Genomic DNA, 21,328 nt, shown 5'->3' on the forward strand with positions numbered 1-21,328 from the left:
TTCCAAGAGTTTCAGGAACTCTGTGCGAGGAACCAGGGACAAAGCCTAAATATATTTTATTATATCACTTCTGATCTTAATGGCAAGGTTGTACCAAGTATAGAGGTGGATATATCTTGCTGTCTTAGCCAGATTCAGTATTAAACATTCAATTCATCTCAGATTCAGTATTAAACATTCAATTCATCTCAATCATCCCACCTTGTCCAGAATCTTCGCTCACCATTTGGCTTTCCATGTAGATCTACCTATAGATTTTGGGGTCAGACCTCTTGACAATGATTTCTCCTTTTAAATTAGCACATTGACATCTGAATGTTATAACTTAGTTATGTGGACTGTACACCTACTCTCCACATGCTGACAAGCTGGGGTTTTGAGCCTACAGGGCAGAAGGTCTGACCCTGGATCACAGTGATCTCTAAAGTACTGAAGGCCATCATGAAGCCTCTTGGCTACTTACCAGCATTTCCCAGACACACACACACTGCACTGTTGGGTGCCTAGTGGGAGCCTTTTTCATAAACTTCATCAAGGCAAATGCCTCATTGTCTGGAACCCTCCTATATAAGGTGGTCCAGTTGCTTCCTACAATTCTCACTACAAAGTTCCAGTTGGGCTTAGCTACTCAGGAAGACCCACAAAAGGGACCCTTTGATGGTAGCTACACAGTACCTGTAGAAGTACCCAGGGAGCAGGTGATCTTCTGAAATAGCGGTCTCCAAACCAGGGAAATGTGTCCTGGTAGTTCACAAAGACTTTAAATGGCACATACAGGCATGAATGGACTTAAGGGGTTCATTTTTCCCAGATCTTCAACTTCCATATGTACTTTCCTAAAATGTATCTGTCGTGATTGAGCAGTAATGCCAGTTCTTCTCCTCCACCTCCCATGTCCAACCGCCTTTCTCCCAGTATACAAAAGAAAGGCCTACTCTCATCCAGTCCCAATCTTACTGTGATGCTTGGCTTGGAGGGTAAAAACTGCAGGGTGCCAAAGGAAAGGAAAATTCTCAATATTTTTAAATTTAATGACCTCTTCCATCCTCTAGTGTCAAAAATACATCATATGTGAAGAAGAGTCCCAAGAGAATATTGCAAAAATAGCATCACTGAGAAACAGTGAAAATCTTTGTATCATAAGTCATCTAGGAGAGAAAGACTCCTTGTCTTTATGTTTCTTAAAATTCAGAAGCAAGGGCTTCCCTGGTGGCGCAGTGGTTGAGAGTCCGCCTGCCGATGCAGGGGACGTGGGTTCGTGCCCCGGTCCGGGAGGATCCCACATGCCGCGGAGCGGCTGGGCCTGTGAGCCATGGCCGCTGAGCCTGCGCATCCGGAGCCTGTGCTCCGCAGTGGGAGAGGCCACAGCAGTGAGAAGCCCACGTACTGCAAAAAAAAAAAAAAAAAAAAAAAATTCAGAAGCAAGACAGTTATCATAAGGACATGAATTAATATGATTACTTGAGGGACTTCCCTGGTGGTCCAGTGGTTAAGACTTCGCCTTCTAATGCGGGGGGTGCAGGTTCGATCCCTGGTTGAGGAGCTAAGATCCCACATGCCTTGTGGCCAAAAAACCAAAAAAAAAAAAAACAAGATTACTTGAAAAATGAGAAATTCTTCTGATAGAAAGTAATTTGACTTGGCTGATTAGTTTAAAGCAATGATGGCTGGCTTTGCCAATAAGAATATCACAGCTGTTTTTCATAAATGGGTTAACTCTACAACTCCAAAATATTTTGTTTGTTTGGTTGGTTGGTTGGTTTTTTTGCGGTACGCGGGCCTCTCACTGTTGCGGCCTCTCCCGTTGCAGAGCACAGGCTCCAGACGCGCAGGCTCAGCGGCCATGGCTCACGGGCCCAGCCGCTCCGCGGCATGTGGGATCTTCCCGAACCAGGGCACAAACCTGTGTCCCCTGCATCGGCAGGCGGACTCTCAACCACTGCGCCACCAGGGAAGCCCTACAACTCCAAAATATTAATAAAAATGTATTTAGTTTTTAAATTAATTTTTACTGGAGTATAGTGACTTACAATGTTGTGTTAGTTTCTGCTGTACAGCAAAGTGAATCAGTTATACATATACAGTCATCCACTCTTTTTTATATTCGATTTCCCATATAGGTCATTACAGAGTACTGAGTAGAGTTCCCTGTGCTATACAATAGGTTCTTATTAGTTATCTATTTTATATATAGTAGTGTGTATATGTCAACCACAATCTCCCAATTTACCCCCCCCTCCCCTAATAAAAATATATTTAAAGCACATGATAAGGTAAAAGGATTTGGCCCAAAAAATTATCTTAGCAAAAGTGTATTGGAATTAACACTTTTACTTTCCATATCCTCCTGAGTATATCAGTTTAAACAAGGTGCCTCAGGGCTTCCCTGGTGGCGCAGTGGTTAAGAATCCGCCTGCCAATGCAGGGGACACGGGTTCGAGCCCTGGTCTGGGAAGATCCCACATGCCGCGGAGCAACAAAGCCCAGGGGCCACAACTACTGAGCCTGTGCTCTAGAGCCCATGAGCCACAACTACTGAAGCCTGCACACCTAGAGTCCATGCTCCACAACAAGAGAAGCCAAGGCAATGAGAAGCCCACCCACGGCAACGAAGAGTGGACCCGCTCGCTGCAACTACAGAAAGCCCACACACAGCAACGAGACACAATGCAGCCAAAAATAAATAAATAAAATAAATAAACAAAAATAAACAAAGTGCCTCTAAGTGAAAAAGTAGCAGAAATAATTAATAATCATTTGCTAAATCTTTGCAAAGATTTGTTGGCATAATCCCAGAAGCTGAGAACCGGAATGACACTTATGACTGGGTAACTAATCCTTTACAGGTTGAGTGGTTTCCAAATCTTTGCTTTCAACAGAATTTAAGGAATACCTAATTAAGTTGCCAGCTAATAGATCACTGAAAATAGTTTTTGATGATAGATCATTATATGGTTTTTATCATATAACTCAGAGGTATTCAAATAATTGGCTGACATTCCTATAATGAAATTTCTTTCCCATCTAATTTATGCAAATTAGGTTTCTCAGAGCTTGTCCATAAAAATGAAAAACAGAAAGAAGTTAACGTTGAGCCCAGTCTCATTCTAGCAATAATTAATATTCATCCACAGATATAATAATTATTTAGAAAAATTCAGCTTCACCAATGGTCCAATAAAATTTTACTTTTTATGTTCAATAATTACTAATATTTAAAATAATACTTATTTTTTTGGCCGCATCATGTGGCTTATGGGATTTTAGTTCCCCAACCAGGGATTGAACCCAGGCCCTCGGCAGTGAGAGCACAGAGTCCTCACCACTGGACTGCCAGGAAATTCCCCTGAAATAATACTTTAAATAACATAAAAATAATTAAAAATAATGTTGTTCTGATCAGCTGTGTACTAATAGTATTGTAATGATAATTAAATCCAGAAGAAATTTAACACTTATAGTCCTATGGTCACAAAAAATAAAATATATGTCAGATTACATATATTTTGTTGCAGATAAAAATGATCAGTAAAGCATAAAATATAGCAGGATGTAATTCTTATGTAGAATGAAAATATAAATATTGGAAGAAAAATGAAATTTTAAAACTTCTGTTTAAAGAAGAACTTGTTTGGGTACTTTTTAGTGGATAGTTATAGCATCAAATTGCTCTGCAATCTGAATTCCACTTGACACATTTAAAAGCCTGATATAAGAGTTTTAAATTCAGTATTTATGCCCAGAAATCGTATCTTTCACACGACTTAAATTTAAGATGAAATATTTTAGATCTCAACTTAAAAATGTGAGAGGGGACACATAGTTTTTGAAAAGGCTTTTTGTCTATTTGCGAATAAAAAAGTGTGAAAACCACTGCCTGGAGTAAGAAATGTCTTGAGCCCTGAGCGTTATGGATGCCCTGGGCCCATAGGCCCAGGAAGATGGCAGGGGCAGGTAACCCAACAGGCAACTCCACCAAGCGGACTCCAAGTCTTTTCCTCTCCTAGAGCCTTCCTGAATCCCTGCTCCTGGGATTCGCCCTGCCAACCTAAGGGTGGAGTACCCATGGAGAGAGGGGAGGAAGAGCCCAGAGAAAGTCATGCAGGGACAGAAGCTGGCACAGTACCCAGAGGTGAACTGCCCCAGCTTCTCTAGGGAAAGGTCAGCCCTTAGGCTGTTCCAGAACCATGAGTCACCATTGAGCTGCTGGGCTGCCCTAGCTTGGGCTTGGTTACCACAGAAACTGCTGTGTTCAGGTGACTCAGCAGAACTGCGCAGAACCCTTCAGAGGACATCTGGGAGAGATTATAGCCCCACCCCCATTTACCTTTCAGGATAAGCAGCAGCAGCTGTACCCTCACATCAGCTGGGTTTCTGGGACCCATGCTTCCACCTCATTCCTAACACAGAAGATCTTTCTTGTTCTGCTAAAACATGTACCTTTGGGGAGTCCCTTTAGAGGCCAGAGATGTAGAGGACTGTGGAATACTGCCACTGCAACCAGTTCATCTGAAAATTACCACCCAATCCCAAAATTTATATTTTGACAAAAAGGGGTTGGAGCAGGGGATGTTTTGTTTTAAGAAAATCAATCTTGGGACTTCCCTGGTGTCACAGGGGTTAAGAATCCGCCTGCCAATGCAGGGTACACGGGTTCGATCCTTGGTCAGGGAAGATCCCACATGCCACGGAGCAACTAAGCCCATGCGCCACAACTACCGAGCCTGCCCTCTAGAGCCCGCAAATCACAACTACTGAGCCTGAGAGCCACAACTACTGATCCCGTGTGCCACAAGAGAAAGCCCAACACAGCCAAAAATAAATAAATAAATAAATAAATAAATAAATATACATATAAAATACATTTAAAAAAAAAAAGAAAATCAAACCTGTTTTCTGGGGTTTGCAGAACTCTCTGCTGACCCTTTGGGGGGTTAGTGCACTCAGAGATGGAGAAAGTCTGTGTAGCACCAAGGGAAACCTCATAAACTCCCCTACAACTTTGTAGCAATACCTCCTTCTCTCTCCTGTGAGGCCCAGCTATTTCTACAGTGTCCTTCCTTCTCTCCACTTGTTGCCCTTTTTCCTCCTCTTTCAATGGAAGCCTTTAGGTGAGAGTGTTGCTGAGACAGCCTAACTCAGGAGTCCTGAGTTCAAGCGGCTGCTCTGCACTGACTAGCTCTGAGGTCCTAGAAGGCATTTAGCTCTGAATCTCAGTTTCTCCATCTGGACCTCATAACCTGCCTGCCTCTTTGGGGTGTTGTGAGCCTCCAGTGAGCACAGCCACATCCATGACTTGTGACCTGTCCCCCAGCCTTCTTCATCTTCCATCCACAGTCTGTATTGCCTCTTCTCTGCCCACTGCAGGGCTAGCACAGTACTGGACAAAAAGATGGTCACCCCTTCCTCTAAAGGTAGGTTATCTGCCCTTTAGGGCAGCAGCCAGAAGGGAAAGCTGCGGGCCTTCCACCCTGTCATCTGATGCTGACTGCTGACTCCAACTCAGGCCTCAAACTGCCCTCACCCTCAACTCTGAGCCCCTCACTGACACCACAACACACCCTGACCTCTAATCCCAGGGCCGACCAGGACCTGTCTCCCATGGGGACAACTATGGACAGTTTTTATGACCAATGTAGGACAGAACTAAGGTTCTCAGCCTGATTAACTCCGAAACAGAGCTGAAGACACACATATCAAACCAACTGCTTGACATTTTCCACTCAGATGTCTCAAAGGTACTTCTACTTTTTTTTTGGCCGTGCTGCCCAGCTTGCGGGATCTTAGTTCTCCAACCAGGGATGGAACCTGGGCCTCAGCAGTGAAAGCGCTGGGTCCCAACCACTGGACCGCCAGGAAATTCCCTAACTTCTACTTTAATATGTTCAAAATTTAACACATAATCATCACCCAACATCTGCTCCTCTCCCAGGGCTTCCTGTCTCTGAGAATAGTGCTCCCATCCATCCAGTGCAGAATCCAGAAATCTCGGGGTCGTGCTTGATACCATTTTTATAACTCCATATCCAAAAGATCACTAAGTAGTCAGTTTTATTTTCTAAATACCGTTCACTTTTCCCTTTCTCTCTGTTGTGCTGCCATCACCCCTAGTCCAAGCCACCATCACCTTTCACCTGGGCTACTGCAATACTTTCTAAAAGATTTCTCTACACTCGCTCATCTTTGCTAACCCACACACTATGCTGCAATAAAAGTGAGCTCTTCAAATGCAGATTTAATCATGTCACAGCCCTGCTTAATACACTTCAGTAGTCTTCCATTCCTTCTAGAGTAGTAATAAAAAGCTTACAGGGCCAACAAGTCTGCATAGACTGACCCATGCCTATCTCTGCAGCCTCATCTCCCACCCTGCTCCTCCTCCAGCCACAGGGCCTTCAAACATATTTCCTCTATCTCAGATCTCTCTACCACCATCCAAATATCCATCAGGAGGGGACTTGTTGAATAAACTTTTGTATATTCACACAATGGATGTAGCTATAAAAAGGAACATAAACTGCTATAGAGTAATCTCCAAAATATGTTGTTCAGAAAAAAGCAAAATACAGAACAATATATTTGGTGTGCTACATTTTTATCTTAGAAAAGGAAAATATGTGAACATATCTATACATATTTGCTTATTGTTTAAAAATAGAAGGATAAAACAAGGGACTTCCCTGGTGGACCAGTGGCTAGGGCTCCACACTCCCAATGAAGGGGGCCTGGGTTCAATCCCTGGTCAGGGAGCTGGATGCCACATGCCACAACTAAGAGTCCACACACCACAACGAGGATCCCACGTGCCACAACTAGGACCCCGAGTGCCAAAACTAGGACCCAGTGCAGCCAAATTAATAAATAAATATTTAAAAAGAAAAAAAGAATAAAACAAAAACTAAGGTAAGCCAATGTTTACCTTAGGGAGTAGGAGGAAACAGGGTGGAAGGGACAGGTATAGAAGCTAGATTTCTCTGAATGTACCCTGTTTTGAAGATTTAATTTGGATACCATGTAAATGTTTTACATAATTTCAAAACAAACTTAAAAATGTAAAAAAAAAAGAATCTCTAAAATTCAAAATTAAAGAAATAACCTTAATTGCGTTTCCAGTTGATAGGTTAGCCACACAGAAAGGAATAATTTCAAGTGATGTTAAATTAAAAACACAATAATTTGAGTGGTATGTCCTTATTTGGGGATATATCCCAGGAACAAAAAGAACAGCAATGACAAGCATCTTAGATAGCCTCATCCACCAGAGGGCAGACAGCAGAAGCAAGAAGAACTACAATCCTGCAGCCTGTGGAACAAAAACCACATTCACAGAAAGATAGACAAGATGAAAAGGCAGAGGGCTATGTACCAGATGAAGGAACAAGATAAAACCCCAGAAAAACAACTAAATGAAGTGGAGATAGGCAACCTTCCAGAAAAAGAATTCAGAATAATGATAGTGAAGATGATCCAGGACCTCGGAAAAAGAATGGAGGCAAAGATCGAGAAGATGCAAGAAATGTTTAAAAAAGACCTAGAAGAATTAAAGAACAAACAAACAGAGATGAACAATACAATAACTGAAATGAAAACTACACTAGAAGGAATCAATAGCAGAATAACTGAGGCAGAAGAACGGATAAGTGACCTGGAAGACAGAATGGCTGAATTCACTGCTGCAGAACAGAATAACGAAAAAAGAATGAAAAGAAATGAAGACAGCCTAAGAGACCTCTGGGACAACATTAAACGCAACAACATTCACATTATAGGGGTCCCAGAAGAAGAGAGAGAGAAAGGACCAGAGAAAACATTTGAAGAGACTATAGTTGAAAACTTCCCTAACATGGGAAAGGAAGTAGCCACCGAAGTCCAGGAAGTGCAGAGTCCCATACAGGATAAACCCAAGGAGAAACACGCTGAGACACGTAGTAATCAAATTGGCAAAAATTAAAGACAATGAAAAATTATTGAAAGCAGCAATGGAAAAACGACAGATAATATACAAGGGAACTCCCATAAGGTTAAGAGCTGATTTCTCAGCAGAAACTCTACAAGCCCGAAGGGAGTGGCATGATATACTTAAAGGGATGAAAGGGAAGAACCTACAGCCAAGATTACTCTACCTGGCAAGGATCTCATTCAGATTCGATGGAGAAATCAAAAGCTTTACAGCCAAGCAAAAGCTAAGAGAATTCAGCACCACCAAACCAGCTCTACAACAAATGCTAAAGGCACTTCTCTAAGTGGGAAACACAAGAGAAGAAAAGGACCTACGAAAACAAACCCAAAACAAATAAGAAAATGGTCATAGGAACATACATATTAATAATTACCTTAAACGTGAATGGATTAAATGCTCCAACCAAAAGACATAGGTTTGCTGAATGGATACAAAAACAAGACCCATATATATGCTGTCTACAAGAGACCCACTTCAGATCTAGGGACACATACAGACTGAAAGTGAGTGGATGGAAAAAGATATTCCATGCAAATGGAAGTCAAAAGAAAGCTGGAGTAGCAATACTCATAGCAGATAAAATAGACTTTAAATAAAGAATGTTACAAGAGACAAGGACACTACATAATGATCAAGGGATCAATCCAAGAAGATAACAATTATAAATATATATGCACCCAACATAGGAGCACCTCAATACATAAGGTAACTGCTAACAGCTATAAAAGAGGAAATCGACAGTAACACAATAATAGTGGGGGACTTTAACACCTCACTTACACCAATGGACAAATCATCCAAAACGAAAATAAATACGGAAAAAAAAAAGAACAGCAATGAAATTTTAAACTGTTTTCAGTGATCATGTTACTATTAATAATAATTGTATTCTGAAACAATTATATGAATATAGCATAGATTAAATCAAATAAGCAAGTATACTAAGATCATTAGAAGCCCTGATTTTCAGGAAAAATATATTTAAACTCAAAGGAGTTACATTAAAACCCTATAATCCTAAATTTGACTTGGAAATATCAGTTGAAACTCTTGATGTTTCTTTTAAAAAAATAGCGATTTCCTAGCTCTGTCCACTAAGAAGGACTAGAAACAAGAGCCATAACAATCAGGCATCCCTTGTGTACAGATTGTGGTCTCTAAATGTCATCTTCCAATAATAGGAACCAGGCTCCTTTGAGAAATGACTGAATCCAGATTTGAGCAGGAAATGTACAAGATGAGCCTGAAACATCTTGCCATACCAAAAAGCAAGGCCTCACTGGCCAAAAATGAGACAAGTTGAGCCTCAAAAAGAATAATAACTGTGGGGCTTCCCTGGTGGCGCAGTGGTTGAGAGTCCGCCTGCCGATGCAGGGGACACGGGTTCGTGCCCCGGTCTGGGAAGATCCCACATGCCGCGGAGCGGCTGGGCCCGTGAGCCGTGGCTGCTGAGCCTGCGCGTCTGGAGCCTGTGCTCCGCAACGGGAGAGGCCACAACAGTGGGAGGCCCGCGTACTGCAAAAGAAAAAAAGAAAAAAAAAAGAATAAGAACTGTAATGGGTTGAAACTCCTCAGCTATGCTGAAGTCTATGATTTATAATGTTACTTTTTAAAAAAAAATCATAAGTCATCTTTGGAAGATGCCAGGAAATCAAATCATTATTTTGAAGCTTGGTAAATACTGTTTATCTTTTTTTTTTTTTTTTTTTGGTACAAGCTATGGCTCACAGTAACCAAATATTAGTTACTGAAAGAAAGGAAAGCCCTAATGAAATAATCTAGGCCCCTGCTACTCCAAGTGTGATCCATGGACTATCAGCACTGGCTTCACCTGAAAGCATGTTAGAAATGCAGAGTTTCATGCCCCAATTCAGACCTACTGAATCAGAATACATAGTTTAACAAGATCCCCAGGTGATACCTATGCACAATAAAGCTGGAGAAAACTGATCTACAGAATGATCATCAATGGCTACTGAGCGATCAGGTGAAAAACCTAATGGGGGGAACTTCATAATGAAGTGAGCCACCTGGCAACACCTGAATGCAGGATGTCTTACAACATGAAATGAGACTCAACCAGACATTATGTCTCTCCTGATGTGACACAATAAGACTGCCCAGGGGTTAACTGATGAAGCTGAATGACGGGCATACAGAGGTTCATTATATTATTCTCTATACTTTTATATGCTTTTTCCACTTTTCTAGTTATTTATTCTTAATTGTGGTAAATAATACATAACATAAAATTTACCATCTTAACCATTTTTAGTGTACAGTTCAGTGGCATTAAGTACATTCACATTTTTGAGCAAACATCACCTGCGTCCATTACCAGAACTCTTTTCATCTTGCAAAACTGAAACACTATACCCATTGAACACTAACTCCCCATTTCCCTCTTCCTCTAGCCCCTGGAAACCACCATTCTACTTTCTGTCTCTATGAATTTGACAACTCTAGGTACTTCATATAAGTGGACATATAAGTGTACTTCTGTGACCTGTTATTTCATTTAACATAATGTCTTCAAAGTTGAACCATGTTGGGACTTCCCTGGTGATCCAGTGGGTAAGCCTCCACACTCCCAATGCAGGGGGCCTAGGTTCAATCCCTGGTCGGGGAACTAGATCCTGCATATGTGCCACAACTAAGAGTCTGCATGCCATTACTAAGAGCCCACATGCTGCAACTAAAGACCCCATGTGCTGCAACTAAGACCCGGTGCAGCCTAAATAAATAAACAAATATTTAAAAAAAAACCCTGAGACTTAAAAAAAAGGTTTAACCATCTTGTACTATGTGTCAAAATGTTCTTCCTTTTTACTGCTGAGTAATATTCCATTGAATGTATGTACCACATTTTGTTTATTTGTTCATCATTGATGGACACTTGGATTGTTTCCACTTTTTGGTTATTGTGAATAATGCTGCTACAAACATTGGTATACAAATAGCTATTTGAGTTCCTACTTTCAATTATTTGGGGTATATACCCAGAGGAGGAATTGCTGGATCATAGGGTAATTCTATTTTAAATATTTTGAGGAACTGTGATACTGTCTTCCATAACAGCTGCACCATTTTATATTCCCACCAGCAGTGCACAGGAGTTCCCCACACCCTTGCCAACACTTGTTATTTTCTGGTTTTTGATCATTGCCATCCTAATGAGTGTGAAGTGGTATCTCACTGCAGTTTGATTTGCATTTCTCTAATGATTAGTGATGTTGACCATCTTCCCATGTGCTTATTGGCCATTTGAATATCTATCTTCTTTGGAGAAATGTCTATTCAAGTACTTTGCCCATTTTTCAATTGGGTTGTCTTGGAGGTTTTTTTGCTGTTGAGATGTAGGAGTTTTATATATGTTTTGGGTGTTAACCCCTTATCAGATGTATCATTTGCAGATATTTTCTCCTATTCCATGGGTTGCCTTTTAATTCTGTAGATGTGTTCTTTAATGCACAAAGTTTTAATATTGATGTAGTCCTATTTACCTATTTTTTCTTCTTTTGCCTGTGCCTTTGTTTCATATCCAAGAAATCATTGCCAAATTGAAAGTCATGAGCTTTTCCTTTATGTTTCCTTCTAAGAGTTTTATAATTTTAGCTCTTACATTCGGTCTTTGATCCATTCTGAGTTAATTTTTTGTGTATACTATAAGGTAAGCGTCCAACTTCATTCTTTTGCATTCTATATGTTTGAATATTTCTATTTCAAAGTTTTAAAAAAAGGTTTCTTTAAGTTATTAAAAAGTGTTCTCTACTTATATTGCCCAACCTCCTCATCACTTTATCCCATCACCTTGCACAGTGTTTATCAAACAGTGGGCATTCAATTTTTATCTGTGAATAAAATGGATGAATATTTAAAGTAAGAAAGGGAAGGAAGGGAGGGAGGGAGGAAGGGGGAAGGAGGAAGGGAGGGAGGGGGAGAAACAGATTGGAAATATTGTACATATTCTAGCCCATGCTAATGGCCTAGTTCTCTGAGCAGGTCTACCCTGAGAACAGTTCCTTACCCACATAGTGCTCAGACCTGCAGAGGCCAGACTCCATCCTCAGCAGACTAGACATCACAAACTCCTTGAGATTTGAGAATCATTCTTGGTATCCTAAAGTAAATCATTCTTGGGTCAAAGTAAAAGGGCTGGGTGGAAAGGGGGCTGTTTTTTTGCCCCCCTGGTCTACAGAAAAGAGGGGGTAATTACAGCAGAGATGCAGCTGTCCCCACTTCTCCCATGGATTTTCTCTTCTTAAAATGCCAGCGCTTCCCTCGCTGGCCTCTTTCAATGGCTCAAACTCTTCAATATCCCAAATAAATCTGAAATCATTCATTCAGTTAACAAATCTCAACTGAACACTTATGTGATAGGCACAGGGGATACTGAGATGACTAGGATACTCTAGAGATCCCCAGTCTGGTCAGGAAGAAAGTCAGATAACAGAGTGCTACAAGTGTTATTAAAGATGTATTATGATAGAATAGAGGAGAGGAGGCCTCACTCTTCTTGAGGAGCCTTTTTGTATCCATTATCTATTGCTGCATAACAAACAACCCCCAAATATTAGTGGCTTAAAACAATAATCATTTTACTTGCAACCAATTTTGTAGGTCAATAATTTGGTCTGCGATTAGTCAAGAAGTTCCTCTGCTGATCTCACGGTAGGTCATTCATGTAGGTTCAGTCAACTGGCAAATCATCTGGGGCTATTTGGCCCGGGAGAGCTCAGTTCAGACAGCTTGTCTCTGCTCCATGAAGTCTCATGCTCTGGTAGAGTAGCTCAAGAAGCTTCTTCACATGACAGTGAAAAAGTTTCCAGTAGCAAGAGCGGGCAAGTTCAACATATAAGCGCCTCCCCACCTTTTTTTTTGGTCGTACTGCGTGGCTTGCAGGATCTTAGTTCCCCGACCGCTGGGGAATTCCCTATAAGCACTTTTCATTGTTCCATTGGCCAAAGCAAGTCACATAGTCAAACCCAAATCAGTGTGCGAGGGGACTACCCATAGGCTGTGATTACAGGGAAATATGGTTCAGTGGGACCATTCAACATTCCTCAATTTTTTTTCTTAATTTTAAAGGCTTATTTAATTTCTTTTACATAGCCCTACATATAAAGTGCTTAAAAGTTATACTTTTTTCTCTTTTCATTTTTTTATTGTTCCTTACCTCCCATGACATCACCCTCTTCCAGATAACCCCAAACTTACATATAAAGATAATGATATATATATAAAGATTCCATATCTTTTTCCATGCTCATGTAACTCATATGTGTATGTGTGTGTGTGTGTAGTCATGTATATGTGTATGGGGATGTTTTGTCATTATTTTACCACAATGTTTCTCTCACTAAACAAATGTTTCATGTAAATCCCTCTGTGACAACTGCTATAACTCTTGGTCATTTTTCAAATGGATGCACAGTATTCATCATTTATTCAGCCATTCCCCTAGTGTTGGGATCTATTTTGTTTCTAGATTTTTGGCACTGTGATCAATGCTGCAATAAACATTTCTCTCTGTCGTTATACATTTGTGTTTTTTATTTCTATGGAACACCTCAGAAGTAAGTACTATATTGTCATTTTATCATCATTACAATATTTTCTGACATCTGGTAATATGTCTTCCTTACTATTGTTTTTCATATATTTCTTGGCCATTTGGGGGAATTTATTCTTCCACATACTCTAAGATTTCATACAGTTTAAAAAGACGCGGGGGAATTCCCTGGTGGGCCAGTGGTTAGAATCCGCCCGCCAATGCAGGGGACACGGGTTCGAGCCCTGGTCTGGGAAGATCCCACATGCCACGGAGCAACTAAGCCCATGCGCTACAACTACTGAGCCTGCGCTCTAGAGCCTGTGCTCCACAACGAGAAGCCACCGCAATGAGAAGCCCACACACTGCAACAAAGAGTAGCCCCTGATCACCGCAACTAGAGAAAGCCCGCGCAGCAACGAAGACCCAATGCAGCCAAAAATAAATAAATAAATTTATAAAAAGACCCGGGCTTCCCTGGTGGCGCAGTGGTTAAGAATCTGCCTGCCAATGCAAGACACACGGTTCGAGCCCTGCTCAGGAAAGATCCCACATGCCACGGAGCAACTAAGCCCGGGCGCCACAACTACTGAGCCTGCACTCTAGAGCCCGTGAGCCACAGCTACTGAGCCTGCAAGCCACAACTACTGAAGCCCGGGAGCCTAGAGCCCGTGCTCTGCAACGAGAAGCCACTGCAATGAGAAGCCTGTGCACCGCAACAAAGAGTAGCCCCTGCTCGCCGCAACTAGAGAAAAGCCCGCGCGCAGCAACAAAGACCCAAGGCGGCCAAAAATAAAAATAAATAAATAATTTTTAAAAATAAAAAGACCTGGGCCTCCCTGGTGGCGCAGTGGTTGAGAGTCCGCCTGCTGATGCAGGGGACAGGGGTTCGTGCCCCGGCCCGGGAGGATCCCACGTGCCGCGGAGCGGCTGGGTCTGTGAGCCATGGCCGCTGGGCCTGCGCGTCCGGAGCCTGTGCTCCGCAATGGGAGAGGCCACAACAGTGAGAGGCCCACATACAGAAAAAAATAAATAAATAAATAAAAATAAAAAGACCCTGTTGGCATTATAACTAAATTAACAATGAATGTATATATTAATCTGGTAGATTTGACAATTTTATGTACTGTCTTCTTATCCAATACCATGATAATTTTTCCACTTGTTCAAATCTTGTTTTCTGTTCTCCAATATAGTTTTATAGTCTTCTATATATAATTCCTATGCCTTTCTTAAAGTTAACTGCTGCTTTGCATTTTAAAGGGAAAGGAGGCGAAAGAAGAAGGGGAGGGTCAGCCCCACCGCTTGCACCACCCAGAGTCCAGCCGTCCATTGTGGTGGTGGCCGAGGCAGCGCCACTGCTCCAGGATTCTGCTCTAAGGACTCGCAGGGGGCGCAGGACCGCGCCGCGTCACCTGGAGCAGCAGAGGGGCCCACCCGGAGCAAGTAAGTAACTTTCACGGGCTCCAGTGACCCGGGCGGGCGGGGGATTCCAACTCGGAGGGAGTGAAACTTGCTTGACGCTCTTCAGTGTCTTCCTGCTCCGCCGCAGCCAACCCGCACGGCCATCCTCTCTACACCTCGTCCCAGTCTGTGGCCTCCGCATCGGGTCGGTCCGGAGACTGCAGGGGCCCCGCGGGAAGGAGCTCAGGGGGCGGGGGCCGGACGGACGGAGGGAGGCCGCTGGCCGGCAGGGGTCGCTGCGCCCCTCAAAGAACCTCGGTCTACCCTGTGTCCTCAGAGAACATGTTAGCTGTGCACTTTGATAAGCCGGGAGGACCAGAAAACCTTTACTTGAAGTGGCCCAGCCCAGCCCAGGGGAGAGTGAAGTCCTCCTGAAGGTGGCAGCCAGCTCCCTGAACCGGGCGGACTTACTCCAGGTACCCAGGGGTCTGGCAGCGGCTGGGACTGGGCGGGACTCCAGGTTCTTCAATAAACATTCACCAGGGGCTTCCCTGGTGGCGCAGTGGTTGAGAGTCCGCCTGCCAATTCAGGGGACACGGGTTCGTGCCCCGGTCTGGGAAGATCCCACATGCCGCGGAGTGGCTAGGCCCGTGAGCCATGGCCACTGAACTTGCGCGTCCGGAGCCTGTGCTCCGCAACGGGAGAGGCCACAACAGTGAGAGGCCCGCGTACCACAAAAATAAATAAATAAATAAAAATAAACATTCACCAAATGAAGAAAAGACCTAGGGCACTACCATTAATGCTCATCATGATGTGCGTGCTGGGGGTTCTGAAACTAGAACCACTTAGCCTCCGTTGTTTACACAAAATACAGGGGTGTTTACACAGCAGAGTCCACCCTGCATCAAACCATTGTCTGCTCGGGTTTCCAGATAAGGAGACTGGAACTACCATTTGTTGAGCGCGCGTGCGTGCGTGTGTGTGTGTGTGTGTGTGTGTGTGTGTGTGTGTGTGCGCACGTGAGTGTTAGACCTTGCTCTATCTCCTTTACTCCTCAGGCAGCCCTGTTCACCATTTGTATTCCACAGATAAAGAAACTGAGGGTCAGAAAGGTTCAGCAATGAGCCCAAGGCCACACACTAATTTATTTATTTTTGGCTGCGTTGGGTCTTCATTGCTGCACTCAGGTTTTCTCTAGTTGCGGCCGTGGGGGCTACTCTTAGTGGCGGTGCGCGGGCTTCTCATTGCGGTGGCTTCTCTTATTGTGGAGCACAGGCTCTAGGCACACGGGCTTCAGTAGTTGTGGCTTGCGGGCTTTAGAGAGCAGGCTCAGTGGTTGTGGCGCACAGGCTTAGCTGTTCCGCGGCATGTGGGATCTTCCCGGACCAGGGCTCGAACCCGTTATCCCCTGCATTGGCAGGCGGATTCTTAACCACTGCGCCACCAGGGAAGCCCACCCAAGGCCACACACTAGTAACCAGGGGAACTGTGACTCAAATTGAGGTCTTTGTCTTAAGGCTCCAAAGTCTGTATTCTTTCCACTCTGAGGGTCCCAGAGCTGGCAGGGGGCAGTACTCTAAGAATTTTCTTCTGACTTCTTTTTGAAGCACTAAACTAGGCCAGCTGCATTTTTTGAATTAAGAAATGTACACCAGAATCACAGGGGGCACTTATTCAAAATAAATAGGACCAGGACCCAGGCATGTGTACTTTGAAAAAGCTCCTCAGATGGTTCAGATGCACACTCCTAGTTCAGTCCCTCTGGTCTCAAGCGTCTGGTTAGAGGCTTCTGAGGACTGTGTTGAGCGAGTACAGAGCCTGGCACTTGATATATGAGAACTATCATTAAGGAGTCCACAGTTTGGTTTGCAAGGCAGAAATAGAGACACAGATGTAGAGAACAAATGGACACCAAGGGGGGAAAGCTGGGGGGCGGTCGGGGGGTGGTGGTGGGATGAATTGGGAGATTGGGGTTGACATGTATACACTAATATGTATAAAATAGATAACAAATAAGAATCTGCTGTATAAAAAAATAATTAATTAAATTGAAAAGAAAAGGAGTCCACGGTTTTATTCCCAGTCTTGCTATTAATTTGCTTTGCCACCTTGGATGGGCATTTCCCTGCCCAGGTCTCAGTTTCTTCATTTGTAAAACAAGGGATTTAGATGAGAGAAATAGCTAAGGACTCTACCAGTTAGACATCCACTGATTACGGGACCTACAGTCTCTTATTTGCATGAAACAAATCACCTCTCCTCTCTTTTTTCTTGAGTTAAAAAACCTAACTTTACCCTGAACTTTGTCTTGAAATAAAAAGGGGCTATGGGAAGAGGGCCAGGGATGGTGACACACAGACTTCTGATCATGTTCACTACTTAGTGCACCCTTTCTCTGCAGAGACAAGGCCAGTATGCCCCACCCCCAGGAGCCAGCAACATTTGGGGACTCGAGGCATCTGGACACGTGGCAGAGCAGGGGCCTGGCTGCCAGGGACACTGGAAGATTGGGGACCCAGCATGGTTCTGCTGCCTAGCGGGGGCCAGTATGTCACTGTCCCTGAAGGGCTCCTCATGCCCATCCCAGCAGGACTGACCATGCCCCAGGCTGCCGCCATCCCAGAGGCCTGGCTCACCGCCTCCCAGCTGTTACATCTCTTGGGTAAGGACCACCCCACCCTACCTCATGCTCACTCCATACAGCATGGTTCAATTTCTTCATGACTCAGCCACCTCAGAACCCAGCAGTCCTGCAGGGCAGCTTTGATCTGGCCACTGAGCCACACCCAACCCCAGCACCTCAGCCTACTGTACCATCAGTAGTATCAGGTCCTCATACTGTGCAGCAATATTGAGGCTGAAAATCATGGCTAGCACACAGAAAACCTGGAAAGCGCTGGATGAAAGGCCTGTGCACATCCTCACACTGTAAGCCCAGCAGTAGCCCCAGCTTCTCAGTCAGGCTAAGCTTCTCTCTGGGAGCCCTAGCACAGCAGAAGGAGGCATTCAATTAACTCTTTAATTCCTCCCCAATTCCACTGAGGCCAGCAAAGAGCTTACATGAGGGTCCCTGGCTTTGGGGAACTCAGTGTAACTGGCAAGACAACCACAGTGTTTGGAAGGGTGGCCCTGTCTCTAACTACAACAGAAGCTCAAGATGGGAAAAGTTGGTGTGGGCAAAGAGGGCCCGAGAAGGCTTTCTGGAACAGAAGGCCTTGAAGGGTGGCAGAGCTGTGATGGACAGATGGCATACGAAGGTGGCCTAAGAGGGTCAAGGTGAGATCAGCTGCTTCACTCAGAAGTGAAGGATGACAACTGTAATTTGTGAAACATGAGACTGGGACTAGATTGTGGTGGCCTTGAATGGCAGGCTATTTGGACTTGACATGAAAGCCAATCAAGAACCACTTGACATTTTGAGGAGAAAGTGATATAATGAAAGCTCCATTTCAGGAGGAGCCTGGTGGCTGTGTGTGGTGCCTGGATTTGTGAGACCAGCTGGAGGCCAGTTTCAGACTGAAGAGGGGCTGGCTTCAGGTAGTGACAGCGGGAATGGTGGTTATTCTTACTCATTCAGGTATAGGTCAGAGATATGTTTTGGTATTATTTCATAGGTAAAACAGAGATTATGGATGTGGCTGCTAATAACTGTTTCCAAAAGTTGCTTCCCACTTTGACCAGAGGCAGTAAGACAAAAAGTCAAGATGTTCTCTCAAAACAGCCAGAGATTTGACATTTGGTGGTCCCAGGGCCAGGTGATCATGGTAGAATAAGCCTATGTGGAGAATGTGTAGCAGTTGCAAAGCAAAGAAAATGGTTCCTGTACTTTCTGTCACAGGAAATGTTCAGGCTGGAGACTCTGGGCTAATCCATGCAGGGGTAAGTGGTGTGGGCACAGCTGCCATCCAACTTACCCAGATGGCTGGAGCTGTTCCTCTGGTCACAGCTGGCTCCCAGCACAAGCTTCAAATGGCAGAAAAGCTCAGAGCAGCTGCTGGATTCAATTACAAAGAAGAGGATTTTTCTGAAGCAACACTGAAATTCAGCAAAGGTAAATAAAGCTTCTGCCATTCAGCAGGAGTTTCAGAGATGATTAAATAAAATCCTCACCAGCCTCAGAGTTGCCTCTGGATCTGTCTTCCCTCTGCTAAAAGCACAACAACTGCCCAGGCCAAATTCTAGCACTCTGGTATTTGACCACTGGAGACAGGCAGGCAGTATTTAGGACTAAGATGATTTTCCTGTGCATTCTTGTAAGTGATATGATTCATACACTTTTTAGAAAGTGGATAATCACACAGAGTTGGCCTGGAATTATTCAGGACCTCTTTTTCCCAACCAGCCACTCTGCAGTGAATTCACAGGAGGCATGGAGCAGAAACCAGTTTGGAGCTGGTCAGAGTAGGCTTGGGTAGGTAGCTCCCTAGACGGGGGAGTGGATGTGTCTGCCTCTGTATTCTGAAACTGAATCTGCATATATTTGGCTCATCCCCTTCCACTGTTCCACATGAATCCAAAAGGAGAGATGAAAACAAAGCTAGCAAAGCCATGATTCAGGCAACCCAGCTCAGACACTTGATAACTTAGATATGGACTAGCCTGTCCTGTAGCCTGGGGTGGATCTCCCCTATTCCCCTGGGTGCCAGTGGGTTCTCTACTTACATGGAGGTCCGGGGAAATATCAGATCATGGTGCTGCCCCATTTCCCTCCTGCTGTGGCAGGGATCGTAAAATATGAACTATATCACACATGTATAATAGAGTTCAGCCAACTAAACTCCATTTACAACCATGTTTCTATAAGCAATGTTTTGAGTTCCAACCTATAGATTTACTGCTTGCACTTGTATTTATTTAGACCCATATTTCCACAAATATACCATCTAATCTTATTTTACACCAAGCTTTCTGTGTCTGACTAGCATCACATAACTGTGTTTCATGTGAAAGGCGCTGGAGTCAACCTTATTCTAGACTGCATAGGCGGCTCCTACTGGGAGAAAAATGTCAACTGCCTGGCTCTTGATGATCGCTGGGTTCTCTATGGTCTGATGGGAGGTGCTGACATCAGTGGGCCTCTATTTTCAAAGCTACTCTTTAAAAGAGGAAGTCTGATCACCAGTCTGCTAAGATCTAGGGACAAAAAGGTGAGTGATGGGTGAAAAGAAAACGTGATTTAACTATTATCCATAAAAGTGTGATTCATTCACATAATCCTGAGAAAGTAAGATCATATATTAAGTTAGAGAGCCTATGTATTAATAGAAACCTGCTCCTCTGTGGATAAATAGGTAACCTAATTTCACAGAACTAATTAAAATTGGTTGATAAAGGCCTCAACATCTTGGAAACAGGGTAATGTATTATGTAAACTTTATAACAATGAACAAAGCACTGACCATATTAGGAAACTACTAATAGTTCCAAGACTTTGTTTTCAAAGGCAAAACTGTTCTCGGTGTGCTAAGAAAGCCTCTTAGGTAAGTAAGGTTAGTAAGCTTCTACCTTTAACAGATTATACATTCATGAAGTCTTTTCTGTGTGGCATTCCAGCAGGTGCCAGCTTTGGGAGTTTCGTAACAGGGTCTCACAACTGATGGGGGGATAGCAGAGGTTAAGCATCCCTTTTGAATTGAGCCTATATTAAGTCCTGTCTGTGGCTGCCTCCTGCTTGAAGTCTTTATTTAAAAACAGCCTTTCAGCTTCCAGTGACACTAATATTTTCTCCAAGCTTTCGTCTTTATCTGGGACAGAATAGAGCTTACAAATCCAGGGACATGCACACACATGCTGGTAGTGAAGGGATTACATACCCTTGTGTGACTTTTCAGATGTGTACAAGTTTCAGAGAAAGCAGAAAGACTAAGCAGGGTGGGGAGTGGCAAGGTAAGGCCTCTGTCCAGGCTGATGGTCTCCTTTTCCTTATCTTAGTACAAGCAGGTGCTGGTGAAGACTTTCACAGAGCAAATTCTGCCCCACTTCTCCACGGGGAACCCTCAACGTTTACTGCCGGTTCTGGACAGAGTCTACCCCATAACTGAAATCCAAGAAGCCCATGCGTACATGGAGACTAACAAGAATGTGGGCAAAATCGTCCTGGAGCTGCCCAGTGAAGGAGGAGGGGCAGTACAGGACAAGGCTACCTCAGGTCTTCCAAGAGCAAACTTGGAGAAAATTCACAGTACTCAGGCGACCGGGTGCTACACCAGGCTCGCCTGTAATCCCCTATTCCTCTCCCAGCCTCAAATGATCAGTGTAAAGCCGGTCTAAGGAAATAGTGGACTTGAAGAGTGGTACGTGGACTGTGGCCGTCAGGGTGGGGGTGAGGTGGCAGTCGGGACTGGCGTCGCCGAGGGGATTACAGAAGAGGCCCGGTCAGCTGATGCTGAACTTCGGGGGCTGAGCCAGCG

General features: G+C 43.9%; 2 protein-coding genes across 2 annotated transcripts in view; one reads left to right on the forward strand and one right to left on the reverse strand.

The window, feature by feature from the left end:
* The window catches only part of LOC308628135 (protein FAM228B), a 59,217-nt gene that overhangs the window by 37,689 nt on the left and 200 nt on the right, over positions 1-21,328 (reverse strand). The window contains exon 2 of the mRNA XM_081254798.1: positions 18,833-18,912. The gene's annotated coding sequence lies outside the window, so the exon portion shown is untranslated. The remainder of the gene's footprint in view (positions 1-18,832; positions 18,913-21,328) is intronic.
* Positions 15,258-21,007, forward strand: TP53I3 (tumor protein p53 inducible protein 3; the record flags this gene model as incomplete). Its single annotated transcript, XM_081254799.1, is given in 6 exon segments — positions 15,258-15,303; positions 15,306-15,391; positions 17,320-17,431; positions 17,434-17,580; positions 18,757-18,969; positions 20,850-21,007. Coding segments are annotated over 6 exon segments (714 nt in total). The 3' UTR covers positions 20,960-21,007.

Source organism: Mesoplodon bidens, assembly GCF_964165515.1.
Source record: "Mesoplodon bidens genome assembly, chromosome: 14".
In the NCBI taxonomy this organism is placed as follows: domain Eukaryota; kingdom Metazoa; phylum Chordata; class Mammalia; order Artiodactyla; family Ziphiidae; genus Mesoplodon; species Mesoplodon bidens.